Raw genomic sequence first — 23,604 nt, 5'->3', positions numbered from 1 at the left:
CACGGCCCTGGCGAGAAGGGTTGTTCCCAGTCTGGGGTGTTGCTGTGGGTTTCTCCTCAGGAACAAGGCTCTCCTGTTTTGAGCAGAAAGCCCTGAAAGTCAGGGAAGAAAGCGCTTCTCTGAAAATGTTGTGCCTCCATGGTGCCCCTGTGCCTGGGACAGCTTCAGCTCTGCTGTGTGGTGGGGACTCCCATGGGACAACCCAGACCAGCTCTCGTGCAGGTTGGGACATGATGCGAATGCCTGTCCCCCTGGCCCAGCCTCCTTGGCCCAGGAGCTGAGAGGAGAGCGCTGTCAGGTGCCCCAAGCCCCCAGCCCCAGCAGCAGGCTGAGCCCCAACGCTGGGCACGGGCTGCTCCAAGGCTCCCTGCGAGGCTTGTGGAGGTCCCAGGCACTGGTGGCCAGGCTGCCATCGCAGGTACAGTGACCTCCATAAAAAGGGTAAGGAGAAATGCTTCCTAAGTTTGACTCACAGCTGACAGCCCCTGATCCCTCCCTCCGTCCTCGGGCTGGAGAAGTCTCCTCCTCACCCTTACCCTCCTGCCTTCTCTTCCTCCCACGGAAACCAAGGGGAAAGCGGTAAAAAAAAATCTTCAGCGACTCCTGCCTCCGGACCGTGGCCTCGCTCAGCTGCTGGGTTCTCCTTCCCTGCTTTTTTCCTTGGATCCGGCTCGATGGTAATCTGAACCAAGAAACATGAGGCTGCGAGACTTTCTGCTCACTCTGCTGCTCCCGGCCGGCTTCCTGTGGGGGGGCTCATGTGCTCAGCGCCCAGAAATCATCACCCAGGTCTCAAGCGCAGAAGGTAAGCCTGGAATGCTTTCCAGGGTGGTTTTCCTTCCTGGGATCAGCACAGAAGCCTGACTGCTGTTTCCCTCCGGGGCGGATGCCTCCACTGCTGACACACCACAGATTTGTCGGGACGTTTGGGCTCACTGAGGAGAGCGGTGTAGGATTAGAGAGGATCTGCAAGAAGTACCCATTTTCGTGGTTTTTGGCTCTTTTTCCTTGGTTCTGTCTGGTCAGGAGTTACCAGTAGCAGTGGGATGCAGGAGAGGGGGATAACAGCTGATACCAGTCCAGCTTTCTGAATTATTCTGGGCTTGACACTGGCTCTTAAGGGAAGTTTTTGTTGTTGCTCTTTCTTAAAATTATACTTTTCACAGTATGTGTCAGAAAATTTTTACTTTCTTATTGCATTAATTGCTAAAATGGTTTCATTTTTCTCAGTGGTTCCTGCAGCTGCATGTTACTTGGTATAATAAGTAGTATAGGTCTTGCAAAGATATCCTTTGAATGGAAATGGGGAAGAAAGCGTAGGAAAGTGTTCAATGCCACAAAATTATGACTTCTGAAAAAGTGATCTTGCTTACTCTTGATGCCAAGGGGGTTCGGATGTGAAAGCATTCCCCTTAGCCCAGATCCCAGGAGCCTGCTAGGAGGGAAACTGGGTGGGCAGCGCGGGAAGCCTGGGACGGGGAGGCAATGCAGCAGGAGCGCCGGCCAATTCCTGCCTCTCCGCTTCTTCGCAGACTGCCCTGTGGACCTGTTCTTCGTCCTGGACACCTCAGAGAGCGTTGCCCTGAGGGTGAAGCCCTTTGGGGACCTGGTTACCCAAGTGAAAGATTTCACCAACCGGTTCATTGATAAGCTGACCCAGAGGTACATTCCCCCGGGGTTTATCCGGGCTGCTTTAGGGATGGAGCCTGCTGCCGGGTGGGATGCTGAGATTCCCCTGCGTGTCTGTCTACAGAAGGAAAGAAGGAAAGCAGGGATGCTGGGGAGGGGGATGGGAGGCTCTCCTCCCTCTCCCGGCCCTCGGCTGCTTTGTTTTGGCTCTGTGCTGACAGCAGCAGCGTGGCTTTAGCAGGGCTGCCTGCACCCACCCTCGGGAAGGACAGGAACTGCTGGAGTGGCAGACCCGGCAGCCCAACCCCACCCCCTCCGGGTGGCCGTGTGGTTGCTGTGCGGTGCCGAAGCGATGCTGCTCCCTGTGCTCAGGCCCAGAACCAGCCGGGTGCGTGGGTGGCAGCAGGACACCTCTGGGGTTAAAGCCTGCACTCACAGGCACCCTGCAGAGCAAACCCCCCTTGCCACTGGTGTACCCCAGCTTTGGGTGCCCCTTACCTGCCCCATTCCCCAGATCTATATCTGCCTCCTCCTCACCCACCTCTGCAGCCGCTAGCCCAGGTCTGACCCTGGCTTTCCCAAGGAGAGGCCACCCAGGGATGCCCAGGAGCACAAAGGCTCCCAGATCCCAGAGGGGGTGGTGCTGGGCTTGCCTGTGGGCAGGAGATCCAGGGATGCACAGGAGCACCACAAGTCCTGGGGCACCACGAATCTTGCTGAGCTCCCCAGGGCAGCAGGAGATGTGTGCTGGTGCCCAGAGGGACACCATAGGGATGTCCCACTGCTGCACCAGCTGGAAGGGCAATGCCCTATCTCAGATGGGCAGGAGGGAGTTATCAGCTCACCTGCCCATTGCCCAGGCAGGAGAGTTATCTCACAAGGCTTTGAGTGAGCCTTGTGCTTGGGAACAGCCTGCCAGGCCTCCGTCAGTGCAGCATCCCTCTCCCCTGTGCACAGCTCTGGGCTCAGTCCAGAGGCAACTGCCTGCAGTGGGATGGAGGGAACAGCAGGCTCAGGTGGCTTTGGGAAAGGTCCTGCTGGGTGGAGAGAAGATGTGCAACACCACTCCCTTGGGATTGGCCCTGCTTCCTGAAAAAGAAACCATATCCCTTTGGGATTGGACCCATATCCTGACAGGACCTTTTCTGGGGCAGTGGCCAAAGCACAGGTGATGCCCCTGTCCCAGGGAGTCACAGCTGTTGGATGTGTCAGTGCACAGGACAGGGCTTCAGCACACACACACACTCATCCTTCCCCAAGCCAGAGCATCCTTCCAAGGGAGGCATCCCTCTCTGATTTTAACACATCTGGCGGTGGAGAACCGCTGTGTGCAGTGTTTCAGTGGCCACCTGCCTTGCACACACACACCTGGGTGTCTGGCTCAGCACCTCCTGCCCAGCTCCAGCCCCTGGCACCTCTTCCAGAAGCCTGTTTGCCAAGCTGTTTGATCCCTGCAGATGCCCACCCGCTTTGCCCTTCCACACTCGGGACAAGCTGCTCTGGGGCCCCATGCTGTGCTTTCCACGGGAAGCATGTCCCAGCTTTGCAGGAGAGCAGGGAGCCCTGGCAAATTGCTGTTTTGCATTTTCTATGCTGGTGCGAGCGAAGTGAACCCCGTGCCCTGGTGTGTCCGCGCAGGTACTACCGCTGCGACCGCAACCTGGTGTGGAACGCGGGAGCGCTGCACTACAGCGACGAGGTGGTGCTCATCAAGGGCCTGACGCCGATGCCCAGCGGGCAGAGCGAGCTGAAGAACCGCGTGTCATCCATCAACTACATCGGGAAGGGCACCTACACCGACTGCGCCATAAAGCGCGGCATCGAGGAGCTGCTCATCGGGTCAGGCAGCGGGGCCGCACCGGGCAGAGCGGGGTGCGGGTGGTGTGGCTCTGGCGGGTGGAGGGTGGGAGCTTCCGGGTTAGGACATCCCTGTGCATTGTGCAGAGCTGTCCCAGGCTGGGAAAAGAGGTCACAGCATAGGCACGGGGGTGGCAGTTTGCCCCAGCTTTGCTGGGATGAGCACGCCCTTACCACTGGGCGTCTGTCTGGGGCCAGTGTCCCCAGGTGTCCCAACCAGCTAAATCCTTTCAACGTTAAATCCTGTGTTTAAACCCTTCCAGGGGTTCCCATCACAAGGAGAATAAATACCTGATCGTGGTGACTGATGGACACCCCTTGGAAGGTTACAAGGAGCCCTGTGGGGGCCTGGATGATGCTGCCAACGAAGCCAAACTCTTGGGGATCAAAGTGTTCTCCGTTGCCATCTCCCCCAACCACCTGGTAGGGACCACACAGCAGGGATGCTCCCAGCAGGGTGTCCCCAGTGGGACCTTGGGACCCCCCGTGTGACGAGGGAGGGGCACTCAGAGCCTGCACAGGTGCCCGCAGGTCTCACTCTGCCCTCCCCACCCCCAGGACCAGCGACTGAACATCATCGCCACGGACCACGCCTACCGCCGCAACTTCACCGCCACCAGCCTGAAGCCCACCCGGGAGATCGATGTGGAGGAGACCATCAACACCATCATCGACATGATAGTGAGCACTGCCCGCCCCCTCCCCAGCCCGCCCCCTCCCCAGGCCCAGCCGTCCCTCTCAAACCCCTTCTCTTTGCTTTCTTGTCTTGCAGAAACTGAACACGGAGCAATTGGTGAGTGTCCCCCTGCGACTGAGCCTGTCTCCTGTGGCTGACCCATGGCTAAGGGGGGCTTGCTGGCACAGCTCTGCCCTGCAGGCAGCCCCTGCCAGCCTGGGAAGCCCCCCCCCAAGTGGGGTGCAGCCTGACCCTGCTGCTGCCCCCTCCTCTAACGCTGTTTTCTCCTTCCTTCTGTGCAGTGCTGCTCCTTCGAGTGCCAGGTGAGTCAGGCTTTTGAGGGCCCTGTCCCCTTCCCTCTTATCCCTGCAGTCCCAGGCTGTGCCTCGGGCTGGTCTAACCCATACCTCTCTCCTGCAGCCTCCCCGAGGGCCCCCTGGACCTGCTGGTGACCCAGGCCATGAGGTGAGGGGCTGGTTGTGGCTGTGCTGGGGGACTGGGACAGTGGGATGGGCTCACTGGGGGTGCTCAGAGACCTGGAATCATTATCAGAGAACCATGAAAGTTGGAAAAGGCCTCCAAGATCACCTGTGGGGTGTGGACCCACACCATGTTCCCATGTGGCCAGCATGCTCCCCATATCCATGGAGCATTTCTGCTCCCATCCTCCCTGCTCTCCTTTCAACAGCTCATCGTTCTATTCCTGGGGATGATGAACTAACTGTGTTTCTGTCCTGTATTGCAGGGAGAACGAGGCAAGCCAGGTCTTCCCGGCCAGAAAGGAGAGGCTGGAGACCCAGTAAGTGAAGGACCAGCCCTGGTGACTCTGCACAGGGGCTGTTTTTTGGCTGCTTCTGGCCAGACCTCTCAGGTGCATCCTCACCAGCATCGCCCTGTTTCCATGGGGTGTGCAGTCACGGTGTGCAGTGAGGTGGCTCCTCCTCTTGCTACAAGGCTTCCTTGTTCCTCACCCAAAATAGCCATCCCTCCTGCAGGACACGTCTCTGACTCATGTGTGCCAGCCCAGGGCTGGACTCTGGGCTCCCTCCCGTGTCCTGTGACACAACAAGCACAGCAGTGTTACAGGGAAGCCTTTGGTAAATAACCTAAGAGCATGAGGAAACCATTTCCCTCCTCCTCCCTCTTTTATTTTACTAGGCACACTTATTTTTGGGAGGCAGGTTTCTCCCACACACGTGAGTGTGCAGTTACCCATCTTGCGCACTCCCACACTGGAAACCCCATGCCATGTTCTTCCTTCCCAAGGGTTTTCTGCCCTTCCCTTTCATCCCAAGTGATGTGTCCCCAAGCGCCCAGTTTCCCTCACCTCCATAAAGAGCTGGAGATGGTGGAAGTGGAGGCAGGTCCTCTTGGCCCTCCACAATGATCCCGTGTTCCCAGACCAGGAAAACAAAGAGCAGAGTTATGGGGGAGGCTCCTGTGGGAGAGGACGGCAGCTGAGCCCCACATCAGGAGTCTTGGGGGGATGCTGTCCCATGGTGCTGACTATCTGCCCCCGTAACACTGTGTTTCTGTCCTCCAGGGCAGGCCAGGAGACATGGGACCTGCTGGCTACCAAGGAATGAAGGTATGTGGGGCTGCCGGCACACAGAGGTGGTTCAGAGGTGGGCTACAGGCTTGGTGCTGCAAGTGTTCTCACTCTCCCATTTGCCTCTCTCCTTTCCTCTCTAGGGTGACAAAGGAAGCCGAGGAGAGAAGGTGAGGACAGCAGGGATGTTTGGGGGAGATCCCTGTGTCCCCCTGCGTGGTTATCCTGGGCTGGCCCTGCACCTGTGTGGTGTTGGGGTCCGCTGTGTGCCCCTGCATCCATCCCTCCTGCTGGCCCTGCCTGAGCCAGGGGCGGGGATCCAGCAGGGTCCGGTGGTGTGCAGAGGAGTGGTGAATGCCTGCACCCTCAGACTGAGCTGGTATGGGGACTGCCCTGTGCTGGGGGGACAGATCTGCTCTGCATGGGGGTCTGACACCTCTCTCCTTCCCTCTGCAGGGCTCAAGAGGAGCCAAAGGAGCCAAGGTCAGCCTCTGCTTTTGCACCATTTTTCTCTGTTTGACGTCTGGGAGGCATTGGGAATTTGGGAATCACTTCATGGTCCTTGTTCTCTGTTTCAGGGTGAGAAAGGCAGGCGTGGAATCGATGGCATCGATGGCATGAAGGTAAATCTCTGCTCCAGGGCACTTTGCTCGGCCTGAGCACCCTGGCTTTTGCCCCTCCAAAACCTTTGTGGGGTCTAGGGATGAAGCCTGTGGGGCAGTGGAGCTCTCTTCCTGCAGGGCCATCCATCTGCCAGCCAGGGATGGGGCTGGAATGTACCTTCCAGGGGTCTGGGATGAGGGATGGCATCTTCCCGTGAGTGTCACTCATTGGGAACCCCTGCTTTGTCTGGCTGACAGGGTGAAGCTGGATACCCCGGATTACCTGGCTGCAAAGGCTCACCTGGATTCGACGTAGGTGCCCTGTGGGTGCCCCTTGCATGCAAATGAACAGCTCTGCCATGATGGTGTGTGGAAACAGGGAATTGCTTGGAAATATGCAATGCTTTTCCCAGGTATGGCACCTCGGGGGTGACCCTGGGGCAGTCTGCCTCGTCCTTGCCTGGAAGCTGTCTCCCACTGCCCAGGGCTGCCTGGGATGCAGCACTGGAAAACATTATCCCGGCATTGCATTTCTCCAGTTTCCCTGCTTTCTCCATGCTCCTGGGATGACACATTTGTGGTGGCACCAGTGTCACCGTGGTCCAGCCACAGCAGCCCAAAGCCGCCTTTTCTGCCGTTTTCCTATGAGCTTCAGAAGTGTTTCAGCAATGTGGGTACAGCATTGCTTGCATGGCTCCATGGTGCAGGAGTCCCTTCTGGCCGTGTCCCTCCTGCCCATCCCAACAGGGAGCTGCCTGCCAGGCTGCTGGGATGCTCAGTCCATGCCCAGTTTCCTGCAGATAGTGTCACCAGCTCGGGGTTCAGTGATGCTGCCTTAAATTTCAACAGGGAGCTCAAGGCCCACCCGGACCAAAGGGAGATCCCGGTGCTTTTGGACCCAAGGGAGCAAAGGTGAGTTGCTCTGCCCAGCCTCATGCAGAGGAGGGATGCTGGGACCCCTCTTCTGCCAGAGGGAGAGGTAGAAATTCCTTGCACTGCTTGGGGCAAGCCTCTCACAGAATCAGAATGGCTTGGATGGGAAGGGACTGTAAAGTTCAGCTCATTCCACCCCCTGCCATGGGCAGGGATGCCTTCCACTAGACCAGCTTGCTCCAAGCCCTGTCCAGCCTGGCCTCTTCACTAGAAGATGGCCCCCATCACCCACAGGGTGCCCAAGGCTCGTGGGTGCCCACAAGCCTGGCATAACCATCCCTGAGATATCAGGGGAGTGCTGTGAAAGGGTGGCTTTCACTGGGAGTGGAGTAGGGAGGGGTCTGCTGGGATGGGGAAACACCACAGCCCTGAAAGAGGCTTGGGGTGCACTGGGGCTCCTGAGAGCCTCTGAGCAGTGGGAGCTGAAATCCACTGCTGGATGCAGTCTTGGTAATAGTGCCTTGTGTTCTTGTGAAGGGGGAGCCTGGGAATGACGGAAAGCCTGGCCGACAGGGGATTCCTGGCAACCCTGGAGAGAAGGTGGGTGACGAAGTGTCTGAACATCCTCTGCCCTCTGTGAGAGGGAGAGGACCCCTGATCCAGCCTGGGCTTTGAAGCAGAGCTTGCCCAAAGCTCTGCAAGCGTTCAGGGCTTTGCTCCAGAATTGTCTGACTTCTCATTTGCCTCCCTGTGCCTTGCAGGGTGCTCCTGGGAACCAGGGTGAGCCTGGACCAGCAGGAGAGACTGGTGACGAGGTGAGTTCTCTGCCTGTGATGCCCCTGTGTGTGCTTGCTGGCCATCCCCACCTCCTGACCACCCCTCTTGTTTCTCCACAGGGTGCTCCAGGTGAGGATGGTCCTCCTGGAGAACGGGTAAGTGAGGGCACCTCTGCCAGGCATCCCACCGGGGCACAGGCTGGGGCTGGTACCCTCTGGAAGAGGAGGAGGAGGGGGCCTGGGGCTGAGCCTGCTCAGAGGTGGGCAGTGAGGGAGGGCTTTGCCCTGCTTGGGAGCAGGCTCTGACTTAGTGATGCCACCCTCTCTTTGCAGGGCACCAATGGAGAGAGAGGAACCCCGGGCTCGCCGGGTGACCGCGGGCCGAGAGGAGAGCCGGTAACTGCACCCGCAGGGCGGCCTTCAGCATCTGCTTGCAAGCAGGGGCATGCTTGGAAGCCAGGGGCTGGGAAGAGGTGTCCAGGGGCTAACTCCAGCAGCCTGTGGGCCAGCAGGCAAGCTCAGTGCCTTGACCTGCCAGTTTGGGAGGGACCTGCTGTAGTCCCTGAGAAACTGCCCCTTTATGCTGGCAGGTAATCACCAAACAGCCAAAACCCAGAGGAGAGCATGTCCAGCAAGCCAAGAGCAGGTGAACAGCTGTCAATTCCTTCCTCACAGCTGGAAAACTAGTAAATGGAGAGGAAAGAATGAAGGTGTCCTCCTCCAGGTGCTCAGGGGCTGTGTGGGCTACCGGTGGCTCAGGCAGGAGGGTACAGGTGCCATCAGCAGCAGAGCAGCATGAGTGGGTGCAGATGGAAGGGGGAACACTCTTCCCTCCCCTTTTGAGTGGGAGTCACTAGGAAAGTATGTTTCCAGCCTGCTGGGGTTGAGTCATCGAGCGTGATCGTGGGAGGGACAGGCAGGAGCCCTCAGCAGGCCAGGACAAACATGTGGCAAGCGACAGCCATGCCACACCTCACAGGGAGGGGCAAGGGGTGCTCTGCGCGGGGTGGGGATGGTGGGAGCCAGGGCATTCCACAGCAGCATCCCGTGTCCCCGTCCACCGTCACAGCACTCATCTCCTGTCCCTGCAGCGAGGACAGCTGGGACCCAGCACCAGCTTGGAGCGGGGGGGAGAGGCCTGCCTTGGGGAGGGGCAGCTCTGGCAGGGGGCTTCTGGCAGCCTCCCCCTTCCTGTTTACTGCTCAGGGAGTGTCAGGGCTGCCGCACGGGGTGTGCGGGGCAGATGTGCGGGAGATGAAGGCGCGCCAGTGTCTGCAGTTAAATTGTTCAGCAGACGATGGGCTGCTTCCTTCCAACTTTGAGTCCAAGCACGAGGCTGTGTAACCTCGCCAGAAACGTCTCAGGGCCATTTGGAAGTTGTGTTTTATATTTGCTGTTTGGCTTATGCATCTGGACACTTCTAGGTTGCAAACAACAGCTTTGGGTCACCATCCTCTCAACCACTTCCCCCAAATTCCCCTCTCCTCTGCCTCCCTCACTTGCTCACTCCTGGCCGTGGGTCTGGAGGGGGAAGGTGCTGCAGAGCCTGCCTGGGTTTGGCGGACACTGCCGTGCTGGGATGCAGCTCTGCTGGACTGGTGGAAGGCTGTTCAGTGAAAGGGAGCTGAGCCGTGTCCATGGGGTATTTCCTTCTGTGGGAACTGCTGAGGTGCAAAGCCACCGAGACTCAGGTTTTCTGGGCCCTCCTTGGCTGTCAGCTCTCTGCAAACAGCCCTGGCTCAGGGTTCTGAGTGTTAGCAAAGGAGAGGGGACAACACTGGCAGTGAGAGGTGAGGGTGTCTCTCTCTTCGTCTGTGACTCAGATGATTTCCCATGGAAATCCCCTTAGCTCCATAGGGATGGCAGGCTGGAGGAAGGATGCTGCTGGAAGCTGTGCTCCTCTCCATACAGACTGCCCAGGGCAGGAGCTGCTCCAGAAGAGCAGCCGTGGGTGCAGAGTGTGGCTGGCTTGGGTCCAGGGCCAGGTCTGTGTGTCTGCAGAAGATGAATCTCTCCAGACATTTGCTTTTCTGGCACAAAATGGGCTGAAAAATGTCCCCTAGAGGCAAGCTTCACAAGGCCTCCCTCTTAGGGCTATCCTCTTGGATTCAAGGTGGCCACACTAGCCTACCTTTAATTTCCCTGCATCTCTGACAGTTCCCTACTCAGTTCCCAAATCTGCCTCAAACCCCTGCCTGTTTGGATGACTGCATTTCCACCCTACTGTGGGTGCTGCACCCCTGCTCCCCATTGCACACAGGTCCCTTTGCACCCATGCCTGCTCCTCGTTGTGTTTCTCATGCCCTCTGTGTGTGCTTTCAGGGAGAGCCCGGACCACCTGGTGACCAAGGGCGGGAAGGACCCCCCGGACCACCTGGCGACCAGGTAAGAGCTTGGTTTAACCTTCTGGATCCCAGATGGAAGTGGTTGGGATGCCAGGGAGAGTGGGATAGGCAGTTTAACTGATGCCACAGCATCTTGGGGCAGCTTCTCAGCATCTTCCAGACCAGGAAGCAAAGCTGGTGAAGAAGGGCAGGGATTTCTATGAGGACGCAGGATATGAACAGGGCTAAAAAAATGGAGACTTGGGTACTGGGCTGTGGGCAGAACAACCTGCACACCATTTCTCAATCCCATGGAAACAGATGTCAACACATCTGAGAGAACTGGAAACTGGCAAGAGCAAGCTGCAGCCACGCACAAAATGTTCAGGCCTGGGGCCAGAAGCTGCTCACATCAGTCAGGGGTGTCAATGAGACATCTTGTGTTGGTGAGGATATCCTGACGTGGCACCAGCCATGTCCCAGCCTGGTGGGGAGCCAGGCTGGGATAGATCCTGCTTCCAGCCAGCCTTTCCAGTTGGGGAGGAAGAGGAGAAAGAATGGTCTCCCTGCTGTCACTGAGCCCACGGGACACCAGTTTTCCCTCCCCACCACTGAACTTGGGTCAAACCCCTGTCAGAGAGGGAAGCATCACAAAAGCAGCTCCGGTGCCTCCCCAGGCCAGAGGCTGCCCCAGCATTCCCACTACTCCAGGGAGATTTGAAAAGCAGTTGCACAGTGAGGATGATTTTTCCATGAGCTGAGGAAGAATGCTCTTGTTTGGCCAAATTAAAAATAAATGTGTAATTAGGTTTGGGTAAGAGTGGGACCTTGGCAAACACAAGTATTTTTTAAGCCATGTTATCTGCAAGCTCTGGACCTTGGACTGTGTTTCTCTTGGCAAGGGGAAAGCGCTGCTGCTAACCTGTGACTCTTTTTCATCCCGTTTCTATCCGAGAGAAGCTAAAGGCCAGCACCCTCTCTCCCTGATCCTCATGGACAGGTTTGGTGGCCCTTCTCTCTTCCTGGGCATGGTGCCCATCCCTTCTGTCGGGTCCTTGTCACACCCAGAGAAGCAGTGGACAAGATTTGCTGACCCAAATCCTGCGTCATCCATCATAAACTCCTCCAGGGCCATGAGGGATTGGCGCTGTGCTGCTGCAGTGGGGATAAAGGGCCAGCATGAGCCATGAGTGCCGTGGCTCCAGCCTTGGCTGATGTGAAGGATCACAAGTTCCTGTCCCTCCTTCCAAGATTTCTCTCTTCTGGGCCTTTGTGCAGAAATAAGGTCACAAGCCTCGGAGCAGTTCAGTGCTCTGCGCTGTGCAATTGTAGGATTTCTGCGCCCCTAAGGACACCTTTCCTTGGAAGAAGGGTGCGTATGGTGTGCACGGATGTTTGGCACCAGCTCTCTGCCTCCTTCTGTCCTCTGCCTTGCCTGGGGGCTGGTGGTTGCACACCCAGCTCCACACAAAATGCTGCCTGAACATTTGGGCCTGTGGGCCAGAGCACCACTACCCAGCCATTGTCCACCATCATATCCCACCTCCTGGAAAGCAAACCCTGCAAAGGGCTGTGGGCACTGAGAGAAGGTGGAGGGGCTCCCTTGGATGTCTGTGGAACTCTCAGAGCAAAGAACCCTCCTCCTGCCTCCTCTACTCTCTCGTGCTGTCTCTGGCCAGCCCTGCAGCTGGCAGAACAAGCAGCCGCTGCCCAGATGGGATGTGGCAGAGTGACAGCTTTGGTCTGTTCCAGCAGGCACTGCCAGGGCTCTGCAGCCTCCTGAGGACAGAAACTCACCAGAGCCAGCCTGGCTGTGACCCAGATGTGTCCAAGCCTTGAGGCACAGGGAGGTTTGTGTCACCCTCAGGGTGATGTGCTTGCACCAAGGATTGTCCTCCAGGGGCACCTCTGTCACAGCCGATGAGATGCCACTGTGCCACCCAGCTGTGCTTTGATGCTGGAAAGCATCAGCCTGCCCTCCCTGGTCCTCTTCCCACCAGGTCCTCTGTTACTGGGGTGAGCTCTGAAGGAGAGGGATGGCTTTGGGTGCCTCGGCTGCCACTGAAAGCACATGATGTCCGGCCCGTACCTGCAGTGTCACACCTTGGCCCAGAAAGCTTTTTAGTTTGGTTCGTGCTCAGCAGGGATCTGCCTCCCACGGGGTTTTGCAGAGAAAATGGCATAAGGAAACGTGGGGAGGCAGGAGGAAAAGGAGGCGCCAGGCACAGCTCCTGAAGCACTTCCCCACCAGCATTAACCCCCATCAACAGGTCCCTTCTTGGGCTGGCCGAGGTGGAGTTGACTCACTGATGGGCACCTGCACCCATCAAATCACAAAACGAAGGGACCAGTGCCTCAGGGCAGGAGTGGCAGCAAGAGCCACCCCCCTTGAGAGAGCTCTCTGTGTTTCCCTAGGGTGAGCCCGGACCCCCAGGACCCAAAGGCTACAGGGGAGATGACGGCCCCCCCGGCAGTGAGGTCAGTGCTGCTTCATCACCACTTCTGCGGGGAGGGGATGCAGGGAAGAGCAGGAGGTGCTGCCCCTTAGGGCTTTCCCCAAATCCCATGGATACTGGAACCCTATTGAACCTGTTGGTACAGGCTCCAGTGCTTCCTGGCAGACACATCAAGGCGTTCCCGTGGGTCCCTGAGGCCACAATTGCCTCTTCCCCCACCTCCCACGGTCATTTCTTGGAGAGGTTATAGCTGCACCACAAACCACACAGCTTCCCATCACAGGAGCTGGGGTAGATGCTCTCTGGGGACAGCTGCCTGATTCTGCCACAAGGTTTGATCCCCAGGGCAGGGAGCAAATGGAACCCCAAGCACAGCTGTTGGCTTCCATAGAAATCCTAGAACTGTCTGGGTTGGGACAGGCCTTAAAGCTCATCCTATTCCACCCCCTGCCATGGGCAGGGACACCTTCCACTGTCCCAGGCTGCTCCAAGCCCTGTCCAACCTGGCCTGGGATACTGCCAGGGATGGGGCAGCCACAGCTTCTCTGGGCACCCTGTGCCAGGGCCTCCCCACCCTCTGAGTAAAGAACTTTTTCCTGACATGTAATCTAAATCTTCACATTGCTCTTGTATAAACAGAAGACCTCCACGGTGGGGTCGTGTTGGTAGCTGGTTGCCTCAGAAGGCATTGTCTTCCCAGCTCGGGTGATATTGTACAATGCTTGACTGCTTCTTCTGCCCCTTCCAGGGCCCAAAGGGATTGCCTGGAGCTCCTGGGCTGCCTGGAGACCCTGGGCTGATGGGAGAAAGGGTGAGTGATGCTGCTGGGGACACACACTGTCCGAGGAGAGCAGGATCCTGCTGCCGTGCTATCTGAGGGGTCCACTTTTCTCTGTCTCATCTATGTCTGCCTTCCTTTCCAGGGGGAGGATGGTCCTCCTGGGAACGGCACAATTGGATTCACAGGTGCCCCAGTAAGTTTCTTGTGCTGCCTTGAAACTGTAATACCATTATGTCGAGTTGTCCAACCTAACATGCTTCCTTTTCTCCATCCCCAGGGGCAGCCAGGAGACAGAGGCAACCCTGGCACTAACGTAAGTGTGCTGCTTCCTCAGCCACACAGGATTTGCCCTTGGTGGTGGTTTGGCACTCGGAGCTTCTCCATTAGCTGCACGGTGGAATGGGCTCCCTGAAGCAACCTGCTCCTCCAAAACCCTCTTCTCCCTCTGCTCACCTCTCCCTGCAGTGGATGCTTCCAGTGGAAGTGTCCTGCTGTGGCTGTAACACCCAAGGGCAGCAGCCTGGGCTGGATGCTCTCTGAAGCAGTCCCAGAGCCAGAGTCTGGGTTTGGGAGTGTCACCCAGGGGAGCTGGATGATGCCATGCTGGGGGCTTGATTTAGTGCTGGGTTAATGGTTGGACTCGATCTTAGAGGTCTTTTCCAACCTAACGATTCCATGATTCTGTAGCAGTGAAAGCCACCTAAGAAGATCTCTCTATCAAGAGCACTGAAATCTGGTGCTGGGGAGCCTATGTGCTGCTCTCCACCCCTGTCCCAAGCCAGCTGTCACAAGGTCACCACATGCCAGCACCAACTTCACCACACTAACAACACCCAGTCACACAGCAGTCTCATCCATACTGTTTTTCAGGGAACAAAAGGCTATGTCGGACCTAAAGGTGATGAAGGAGAAGCTGGCGACCCTGGCAATGATGTGAGTAACCTGTGTAATGCTGACTCCTCTCTCCCTTGAGCACAGTGCAGGAGCCTTGGGCAATGATGGGCCAGAGCCCATCTGACTTTGTAAATCTTCAAGCACCCTCTATGTCTGAGCAGTGACTGATGGATGGCAAGGGGAGCTCTCTCCTGGTGTTCATTGTGTGTTGTTCTACAGCTGGCAAACCTCCACATTTGTTAGGCTGAGGCAGGCATCACCTCTGCAAGGTTTTGTATGCTTCCAGGTGGCACTGATGATGATGGCACTGGTGATCTAAGCTGCATTGCTCCCCGATGGAGGGAGATTTCCCCAGTGTCCCTTCCAAGTCCTCATTTAGTTGGGTACAGCAACCTCAGATAACACTTCAGTGGTTAAGCAGGGCTTATCAGACATCTGGAGGGAAAGGTGCTGCCCCCTGACACACAGATTTATGAGTTTTGGTTTTGTTTTCATTCCAGAACCTGACCCCTGGGCCCAGTGGCATCAAAGGAGCAAAGGGCCACAGGGGACGTGAAGGTCCCCCGGTAAGTAAGGACCCTGGCTGGCCCCAATGGCATCCATCCCTCCCTCCATCCCTCCCTCCATCCCTCCATCCCCTGGGTGCTCTGGGAGCAACACCAAGCCATGGCACACATTGTGTGTGCTCACTGCCTTCCCTCCTTGGTGTGCATGACACATGTGGAAGTGGATCTCCTCCTCCTGCCTCTGTGCAGCACCAGGGCATCATGCAGACAAGCAGATGTCCCTGTTCCCAGCCCAATGCAGGAGCCAGCAACTGGGAAGCCAAGAGGCTTTTCCCAATTCTGCATTGCTTTGCAAGGTATTATCAGAGTACACCACAGATAGAACTGACTGCTCCCATAACTCCTCTGTGTTTCTGTCTAACAGGGACCACCAGGACCTGTGGGGCCTCCAGGACCAGATGTGAGTGGGACAGGATTGGGGTGCTGCTTGCTGGCCTGGTCTGTGCATTGCTTTTGCTGTTAAACATTTCTTTTGCTCTGTTTTCAGGAATGTGAAATCTTGGACATCATCATGAAGATGTGCTGTGAGTATCCCTGTACCTCTCCTCCCACCCTGCTCAGTACCTTGCTGAGGAGGAGGCAGCTGATTTTTCCCTGTTCCCAGGCAGGGGAGTGCCATCCATGGGCATCTCTCCCCTTTTCATGAGTCACAATTAAGTCCCCTGGATCCAGGGACCTCCAGCTCCATCTCTAGAGTAGCTCATACAACTGTGTCTCACTTGTACATGGTGCAGACTGGTTTGCCTGTGGTTCTGTGCAGGGAAAATATGAGCAAAGTTGTGTAAAATTGAGTGGCCCATTTTGCAGTGTTCTTTTTTTCCTAAATATCATGGTCTAATATTCCCCCCTGGGAAAGGGGGGCCTGGTTTGGGCTGTCCTGCCATGGGGAGAAGCAGCACACGTGCTACAAAGGATTTCTGGCCCATGGCCAGTAAGGAAGTGCTGGAAGGACGCAGGGTACTTGGGGAACTGACTTTGAGCTCTACACTCTGGTGATTTACTTAGCTTTTATTTTTATTTAAATAAGAACACATCAGCGTGTGCAGAAGCAGAGCTCTGCTGTGTATGGTGGTCCAGGTCAGGGCATCACAACCTGAAACAAGAGAGAATCTGGGTATTTCGAGTGGGAGGGAAACCTCCATGAGCTTGGATTGTCCAGGCCAGGTGTCTGTGGGTTTGCAGAGACACAAACCTGCAGTCTGGATTAGGGTGTGAAAAACCCTTTTGTCAAGCATTTTAATGTTCTCTCTTTTTCTCCCTTTTCCTCTAGCTTGCTGCGGTGAGTGTTACTTGGCAAAGTTGCTCTGCAAACATTTGCTAGTCCTTCTCCTTCCTTGCACCCCTCCCTTTCCCTGCTCCTTGCCTTCTGCTGTGGAGATGCAGTGACAGCCTGTGAGAGAGAACCAGGCATGAGCCAGGCAGGGGAGGGCAGGAAGCATTCCCTGAGGGTGCCACATGGATTAGAGGCTGATGTGGCTCAGTCCTGCAACTGGAAAACAGTTGTCAAGGTGCCCTGTGCCAGCAGGGTGGATTTTCTCCACCCTTTTTGCAGTTGGGATGTCTGTTTTGGGCACACTGTGGATCCAGCTCTGTCCTCTTCCTTCGCAATCCTGTGCTGGTCAGCAGAGGAATGTGCTGGGCTTTTTTCCCTGATGCTGCCCTGATAGGTTGGGCTTGCAGTCCAAAAGCTTGAAGGGAGAGCCAAGGGCACATGATTTTCTTCAGCTATGAGAAAGAGGGGAGTAAGCTGAGTCAGCTTCCTCCAGCCCACCAGTGTCACCTCTGTCCTGCTGGGCTGGGTGAATGGAAGAAGTGAGAAGGCTTATGAGGAAATGGGTTATGGAATAACTACTGGGTGGTTTAAGGGTACTCACAGCCTGGAAATGCCACATGTCTTATTAGGGAGCAAATGCACATGGAAGAATTTGTAAACTGGCTCTCAAGTCTCCTATGCAGCTATTTTTCTGCATTCTTTTACCCCATGCTTTGGGGGTGGATGGGGCACAGGCACCCAGCTGGGCAGGGCTGCAGCAGGCATCAGCTGCTTCCTTTGGAAATGCCTCCCTGCAAAACATGCCCCTCCGCTCCTGTGCCTTGCTCCAGAGTGCACCTGTGGTCCCGTCGACCTCCTGTTTGTGTTGGACAGCTCGGAGAGCATTGGCCTGCAGAACTTCCAGATTGCCAAGGACTTCATCATCAAAGTCATCGACCGCCTGAGCAAGGACGAGCGGGTCAAGGTGAGATTTCCGCTGAGTGCTGTGATATTCTTGTGTGCACTCACTTACTTTTCACTGCGAGCAGGAAAATGGGGAGGTGCCCCCACTCCAAAAAGCCTCCACCAGGCTTGGCTTCAAGCTGGAGGTGGGTCTTCTCAAATTCATAAAGTGATGGAGATTAGACAGTAGTTTGTTGTCCCAAAATAAACATTTCGCTCTTTCTGGGCAAAGAGACTGTTTCCTCTGTGTCCCAGAGCAGATGGCTCATTGAGCATTCAATCAGCCTGATCAATCAGTGTCTCAGTCTCTACCTTGTTCTGATGAGCACTTCAGGTGTCTGGAGTGTGTTGGAAGTCTGATGTCCAGCCCCCACACTTGGGTTTAGGTCACCAGTTAAGCACTCTACTACAAATTACCCTTACAGCCCAAACCCAGCAATGCTGTTCCCATAGTGAGTCTTTCGGTCTGAAGAGGGACACAAATGCTCGCTCTCCTTCTTACTGTTACTGTAACCTGCTGTGTGCTTTATTTACCTCTGTGATTTTGAAGGGCTTTTGGGAATCCAGACTTTCCTGAAGGTGTATCCAGCCACATCTAAAGCACATAATCCATAAAGACACCACAACCTGCTGCTGAATACTTGTGTGGTGGGCGTACGTGGGGTTTTTTTGGATGGCAAAGAGCCAGTAATAAGCAGAAAAGCTAGAGCTGGGCAGCAAAACCACTGTGTTGGAGGAAAACTAGGAGTCTTGAAAACAGATCTTCCCATGGAACCATAGAATCCCCTGAGTTGGAAGGGACCCAAGGACTGGGTCCAACTGCTGACTCTGCACACAGGACAATCCCAAGAATTCCACCATGTGCCTGAGAGTCCAATGGCTGCTGTTGAGACCACTGAGCTGTGAGATCTAGATTTCGGTCTCCTTTCACTTACTGACTCACCAAATTGGTCCCAATGTGCAGCCACTCCTGTTGGGGCTCTGCCTGCCTAGAATAAAGCAGAAGAGAAACATCAGAGCCTGCCATGAAGGCATTCAGGAGAAACCATCAGCTGGATTCTGAGCCTCTGGGTTCCCCTGAGGTATCTGCCCCTACCTGGTTTCTGTTCTGTCCCACAGTTTGAACCTGGAGAGTCCCGTGTGGGTGTTGTGCAGTACAGCCATGACAACACACAGGAGCTGGTGGCCATGGGGGATGCCAACATCGACAACATTGGGGCACTCAAGCAGTGAGTCTGTGGGGTCTGACCCAGGGACCCTTATCACCCCCTATCCTACATCTGCAGGCCAGCAGCTCCTGCAGCTGCAATGATCTAAATGCTGAGGCTAAGGAGCTTGCCAGTTTTCCACCCAAATCCCCATGCAGGGGTGTCTGCCTGCTCACAAGCCGTGTTCTGGCTCCTCCAGTACCCATGGCAGGGCTGGCGGGCTCACTGGTGTCTGTCCTTGCAGGGCAGTCAAGAACCTGCAGTGGATCGCTGGGGGCACCTACACTGGGGAGGCCCTGCAGTTCACCAAGGACAACCTGCTGCGGAGGTTCACGTCCGACAAGCGCGTGGCCATCGTCATCACGGACGGGCGCTCCGACACCCTGCGGGACCCCACCCCACTCAACTCCCTGTGCGATGTCACCCCGGTAAGGGCACAGGGACCCGCCATGCGGCAGCTGTGCGGCACGGCACAGGCTGTCTGGGCGTCTCCATGTCCTTGCCACACAAGGCTAGGGCAGGGGACACAGGTGTCACTAGAAGCACTCCCACAAAGTGACAGGCATCCACAGTTAGGAATGCATTAGATGATGAATGCATCCAGTGACGGACTCGAACTTCCCCACAGGTGGTTTCCCTTGGGATAGGTGACATTTTCCGGAACCCACCAAATCCAGATCACCTGAATGACATCGCTTGTTTAAGCAGACCGACCAGGCCGGGACTGTCCATTCAAAGGGACAATTATGCCGAGCTCCTGGATGACACCTTCTTGCAGAACATCACCTCATATGTCTGCCAAGGTGGGTGAAAGGCAGTGGTTGGAGGCAATGGGAAAGGTGGTGAGAGATGCAGGATGCTCTCCCTTGTGTCCCCACAGTCACGCTCTTAAGCAGGTGTGAGGGAAGAGAACAGAGATCAAATTTAGGCAAATACAGGACAAAAGCATCTCGTGTCTCAGAATACTTGGTAGTCAGGTCCACGTCCTCACCTGCTGCAGGATGTGTCTGTCCACACTGTTGTTCATGCATGTTTATAGCCTTTGCACAGGTGGCAAAGGTGGGTGTTCACCTTCTGCAGGTGATCGTCTGTCTCTTCAGTGGCTCTGTGGGACAAGTGGTTTTCCTGGGTGAGCTGGTGACATTAATCTCTCTTATTTTTCTTAACAGAGAAGAAATGTCCTGACTACACCTGCCCAAGTGAGTATTGACTCCTCATGTCACACTGAGGGGCCGTGAGTGCTGTGTTGGGGGAAGTGGGAGTTTGTGTTTGTGGGGACGCATGGCTTGGGCAGCTCTTGCAGTGGGGAGGTTCCTGGGCTGGAGAGGCGAGCAAGATCTGTCAGACACTCTCAGGGTCTCTCACACACACATACACACCAGCCCAAGGCAGCTGGGGAAAACCCTAGGTGGTTGTTTCTCTGGCATCTCAAACCTAGAGAGGAGTCTGTGAAAGATCATGGCCTTCCCAGGTTTTAGCAACTGACCTCATTACCTGCTTCCACTATCTAGTGGTGGGAGCATGAGCAAAATCAGCTTCATGGCAGGGATATTGGAGAAAGGTGCTTGAAAACTGAGTACAGGGAGGGTTTTAATGGAGTTCACCTCCAAGTCAGAAGCATATTCAGTCCTCAGAATTTCCATGGAAAGAAGTGAGACAAGGAGGAGTATGAAGTGGTTCCCCACACACGCAAGGAGAGCCACTGTATTTAAACAAGAGTCACTAGATTATCTCAGCCAAATAAACGCCTGGGAATGCAGCCTATCCTAAATCAGGTAAAAGAAGGACTGAACGGGTGAAAGGACAAGTGTAGGACAGCACTGGGGCAGGGGAAAGCAAGCTAGCAAGAGTGGAGATTTCCCGAATCTGACAAGGCAGGAAGCCTGTGAGACAGCCAGTGACTTCATCAGCTTTGTGTGGAAGAGGCAGGAGAGCCAAAGTGTAACGAGGCCTGGACCTTTCCCCTTGCAGTCACCTTCACCGAGCCAGCAGACATCACGCTGCTGGTGGACAGCTCCACCAGTGTGGGGAGCAAGAACTTTGAGACCACCAAGAAGTTTGTGAAGCGGCTGGCAGGGCGGTTCCTGGAGGCCGGCAAGCCCGCCGACGACTCCGTGCGCATCTCGGTGGTGCAGTACAGCAGCCGGAACCAGCAGAAAGTGGAAGCTCAGTTCCTGTACAACTACACGGTCATTGCCAAGGCCATTGACAACATGGAGTTTATGAATGACGCCACGGACGTGAACTCTGCTCTGCAGTTCATCACAGAGCTGTACCGGCGCTCCGCCCGCGCCGTGGCCAAGAAGAGGGTGCTGGTGTTTTCTGACGGACACTCCCAAGGGATCACTGCCAGGGCCATCGAGAGGGCTGTGCAGGACGCACAGAAGGCTAACATCGAGATCTACGTGCTGGCAGTGGGCAGCCAAGCCAACGAGCCAAACATCCGTGTCCTGGTCACGGGAAAGAGCGCGGATTACGACGTGGCCTATGGGGAGCGGCACCTTTTCCGCGTGCCCGACTACACCTCTCTGCTGCGTGGTGTCTTCTACCAAACTGTGTCCAGGAAGATAGCTGTTGACTGAGCATCTGGGTGGGTTTCTGCCAAGGCCATAGCTGCTTCTGTCTCACCTAAAAAGGAAAACCAACAAAGCAAAAAAAATTTTAATGGTATTCTTGACCAACCTGAGGAATTTACATCTATGTAGATAACCATAGTGCCACGGCCTGGCTGTACATAGTCCCCTCCCTTCTCCCTCTGCTTCATCATCTGTGTCTCTTCTCTGTTAGCCTCAAATTCCCTTGCTGCCCATGATTACCTTCCTTCCCCACAGCAGGAAAACACGAGCAGACCTAGCAGTAAGCCATCAGAACACAAATATCAACCTCATCCCACTGTGTTTTTGCCAAGAAAGAATCAGGATGAGGACTTTTGTACCACTAAGATCTAGCCTGGTCTCTTAAGGCTGATTATGCTTTTTTTAGCTAGCTTTTTTTTGTCGTTGTTCATTTCCTTCTCTCTTTCATCCATCAGTTGAGCACTTGCCCAGCTCACGATGATCCTAACCTAGTGCTATGCTTCGAGTGAAATAGTCACACTTCAGCAAGCTTTGAGGGGGGATCATTGTCACAGCTGGCAAGTTTGGTTCATATCTCCCATGCCTGGGGAGGAGGGAGGGCTGGACTGCAGTACCCAAGCTGTGTGCAAGCATCTCTGGCCTCCAGGGCCAGGGGATGGGACACTCACTTCCCAGGGCTGGGGGTCAAGGTGGGTGGTGGAGCATCCCTTGGCACTGGTGCTCTCATTCAGGGCAGGGAGGCTGGGCACTGACCAAAGGAAGGATGGGCAGCAGCCTTTGGGGAGGGAGGAAACCCTAAAAGAAGCTATATAACTGCACTCCTTCACTTAACTGATCTCATGGTCCTACAGTGAAACCAGGAACCTCATGAATAACCTGATGACTTGTTTTATGGTTCAAGCTCCATTCTGGAAAATCTCTCTGAGCCCAGTTAGTGGGATTTTTTTTTAATTTTTTTTTTTTAAGATTTTATTTTAAAAGAGCCGAGCTGACTAATTCCCAGCGAGCTCTCTTGGAGTACTGTTTCTATAGGACCACCTAGGAGATAGGCACCTGGGCCCTAGGGAAACCCACTAACTGCACTATCTATTGAATTAAGGCCTCATCCTCAGCCCAGCGATGTCAAGGGAAAGACTGCCATCATCTCCCAGGGTCTTAGACTCACACTCTACACATATATTGACAAAGGTGCTATCACTTACGTGGGTGATGTGGGCCCTTGGTGTTTGCACAGTTGTTTCAGACCACACTGAAAACGTGGTTTGTCTGGGTGAGATTTTGTTTCAGCGCTTCCATTGGTGCTCTTGCTATGAATTCATGCACTTCGGAGAAACCAACAGCGACTGCCAGATATCGGCACCCCAAACTCTACTTTGTATCCAAAACCCCATTGTACCAGTTAGTTTTATTTTATGCCTGTGTTTTACTAAAATTGTCCACTTTGGAAATTTGTCAAATAAATTGTTTTCCACAGTCTCTTTGGGAGTTTGTCCGACTTTACTTCCTCCTTCCCAGATCTTGATTTTACATCCTAGGAGCTCTCTAAAAGGTCCTTGGGGAAACTCCCAGGCCCACACCTCTGTGTCCCGGTGGTTGTCACAGCTTTTCACTGTGGATTCATGCAAAGTCACTTGTTCCCCAGACAGTGGGGACATTCAACAGGACATTGTCTCATGTCCTCCTCTTAGTCATGCTGCCTCCTCCTCCGTGGAGATGCTTGTGGGGCTCCCTGCAGTGCTGGGGACACCTCGCTCACAGCTGGAAAGTCTGAGGAGCAGCTCTGGGGCGGCTCCGCGGGTGGCAGCTGTTTGTGTCAGATCTGCTGCTCTCCTCTCCATGGAAAGTCAGGAAAAAATGCCTTCACATTTGCCCTAAGAAAGGCGGTTTTTGTTACAGCTCAAGAGGTACCTATTAATGGCTTGCCACAGTCCTTGGCAGGAGTCAGGCATGGAGAAACATGATAGGGACAAGCCCTTGGGCTACACATTTGTGGCTAGGGATGCCCAGCCCTCAGGGTGAGCTGCTGCCAGCAGGAAGGGGTGGGAAAAGGGGGCTTCTGTCCATCCCCTGCTGTATGTTCCCCCTCACATCCCACCTGGCCCGTGTCCAATGAAGGGATGCAAAAGGCCCCCAGAAAAAGATCTACCTGTCTTTGGGCTGGTTTACAGCTTTTTTGCTAAAAAAGGTAGGTGGCAGGAAGGATCTTTCCCACTTCTCTTCATTTTCTCCCTCCACTCCTAACCATGCCATAGCATTTTCCCTCTGCAGAAAGGAAAAGAGGATCCCAAACCAGCAAAAACTGTCAGATTCCGAGCCTCAATTCTGGAGTGTTTGCCAGTTTTCCCCATGAGAAAAATCTAAGTGTTCCCTTTGAATTCAAATTTTCTCAGAAGAAACACAATTTTAACAAGAACCGGGTGGCAAGCTGGCTTTCCCAGAAGACAGGGAGCAGCAGGAATTTTTCAGAAGTGCCCAGCACCTTGTGTTTAGCAGTGTTGCCAGGTCTCTCCCCACTGTTGTGCACTGCTCAGGTAGGAGTGTGGAAGCCCTGTCAGGTGTTTGAGACAAAGCTGGCTCTGATATGCTGGACTTACTTTGTCTTCCATTTCTGGTGATATTCAC

General features: G+C 55.1%; 1 protein-coding gene across 1 annotated transcript; it reads left to right on the top strand.

The window, feature by feature from the left end:
* The first annotated feature begins 611 nt into the window (after positions 1-611).
* Positions 612-22,458, top strand: COL6A1 (collagen type VI alpha 1 chain). Its single transcript, XM_042035257.1, has 35 exons — positions 612-805; positions 1,533-1,662; positions 3,268-3,468; positions 3,750-3,909; positions 4,045-4,167; positions 4,259-4,279; positions 4,465-4,485; positions 4,583-4,627; positions 4,908-4,961; positions 5,706-5,750; positions 5,855-5,881; positions 6,168-6,194; positions 6,290-6,334; positions 6,572-6,625; positions 7,163-7,225; positions 7,724-7,786; positions 7,948-8,001; positions 8,083-8,118; positions 8,296-8,358; positions 10,285-10,347; positions 12,702-12,764; positions 13,491-13,553; positions 13,666-13,716; positions 13,801-13,836; positions 14,394-14,456; positions 14,918-14,983; positions 15,348-15,383; positions 15,471-15,507; positions 16,254-16,262; positions 17,087-17,220; positions 18,318-18,427; positions 18,651-18,834; positions 19,035-19,209; positions 19,576-19,605; positions 20,378-22,458. The coding sequence occupies exons 1-35, from the start codon at positions 697-699 to the stop codon at positions 20,986-20,988; spliced, it is 3,072 nt and encodes a 1,023-aa protein (XP_041891191.1). The 5' UTR covers positions 612-696; the 3' UTR covers positions 20,989-22,458.
* The last annotated feature ends 1,146 nt before the right edge of the window (positions 22,459-23,604 follow it).

Source organism: Corvus kubaryi, unplaced genomic scaffold, assembly GCF_017639235.1.
Source record: "Corvus kubaryi isolate FWS band 111438036 unplaced genomic scaffold, C.kubaryi_AGA036_p1.0 37383, whole genome shotgun sequence".
NCBI classification, from domain to species: Eukaryota; Metazoa; Chordata; class Aves; order Passeriformes; family Corvidae; genus Corvus; species Corvus kubaryi.
This window is presented reverse-complemented; position numbering and strand designations above follow the sequence as displayed.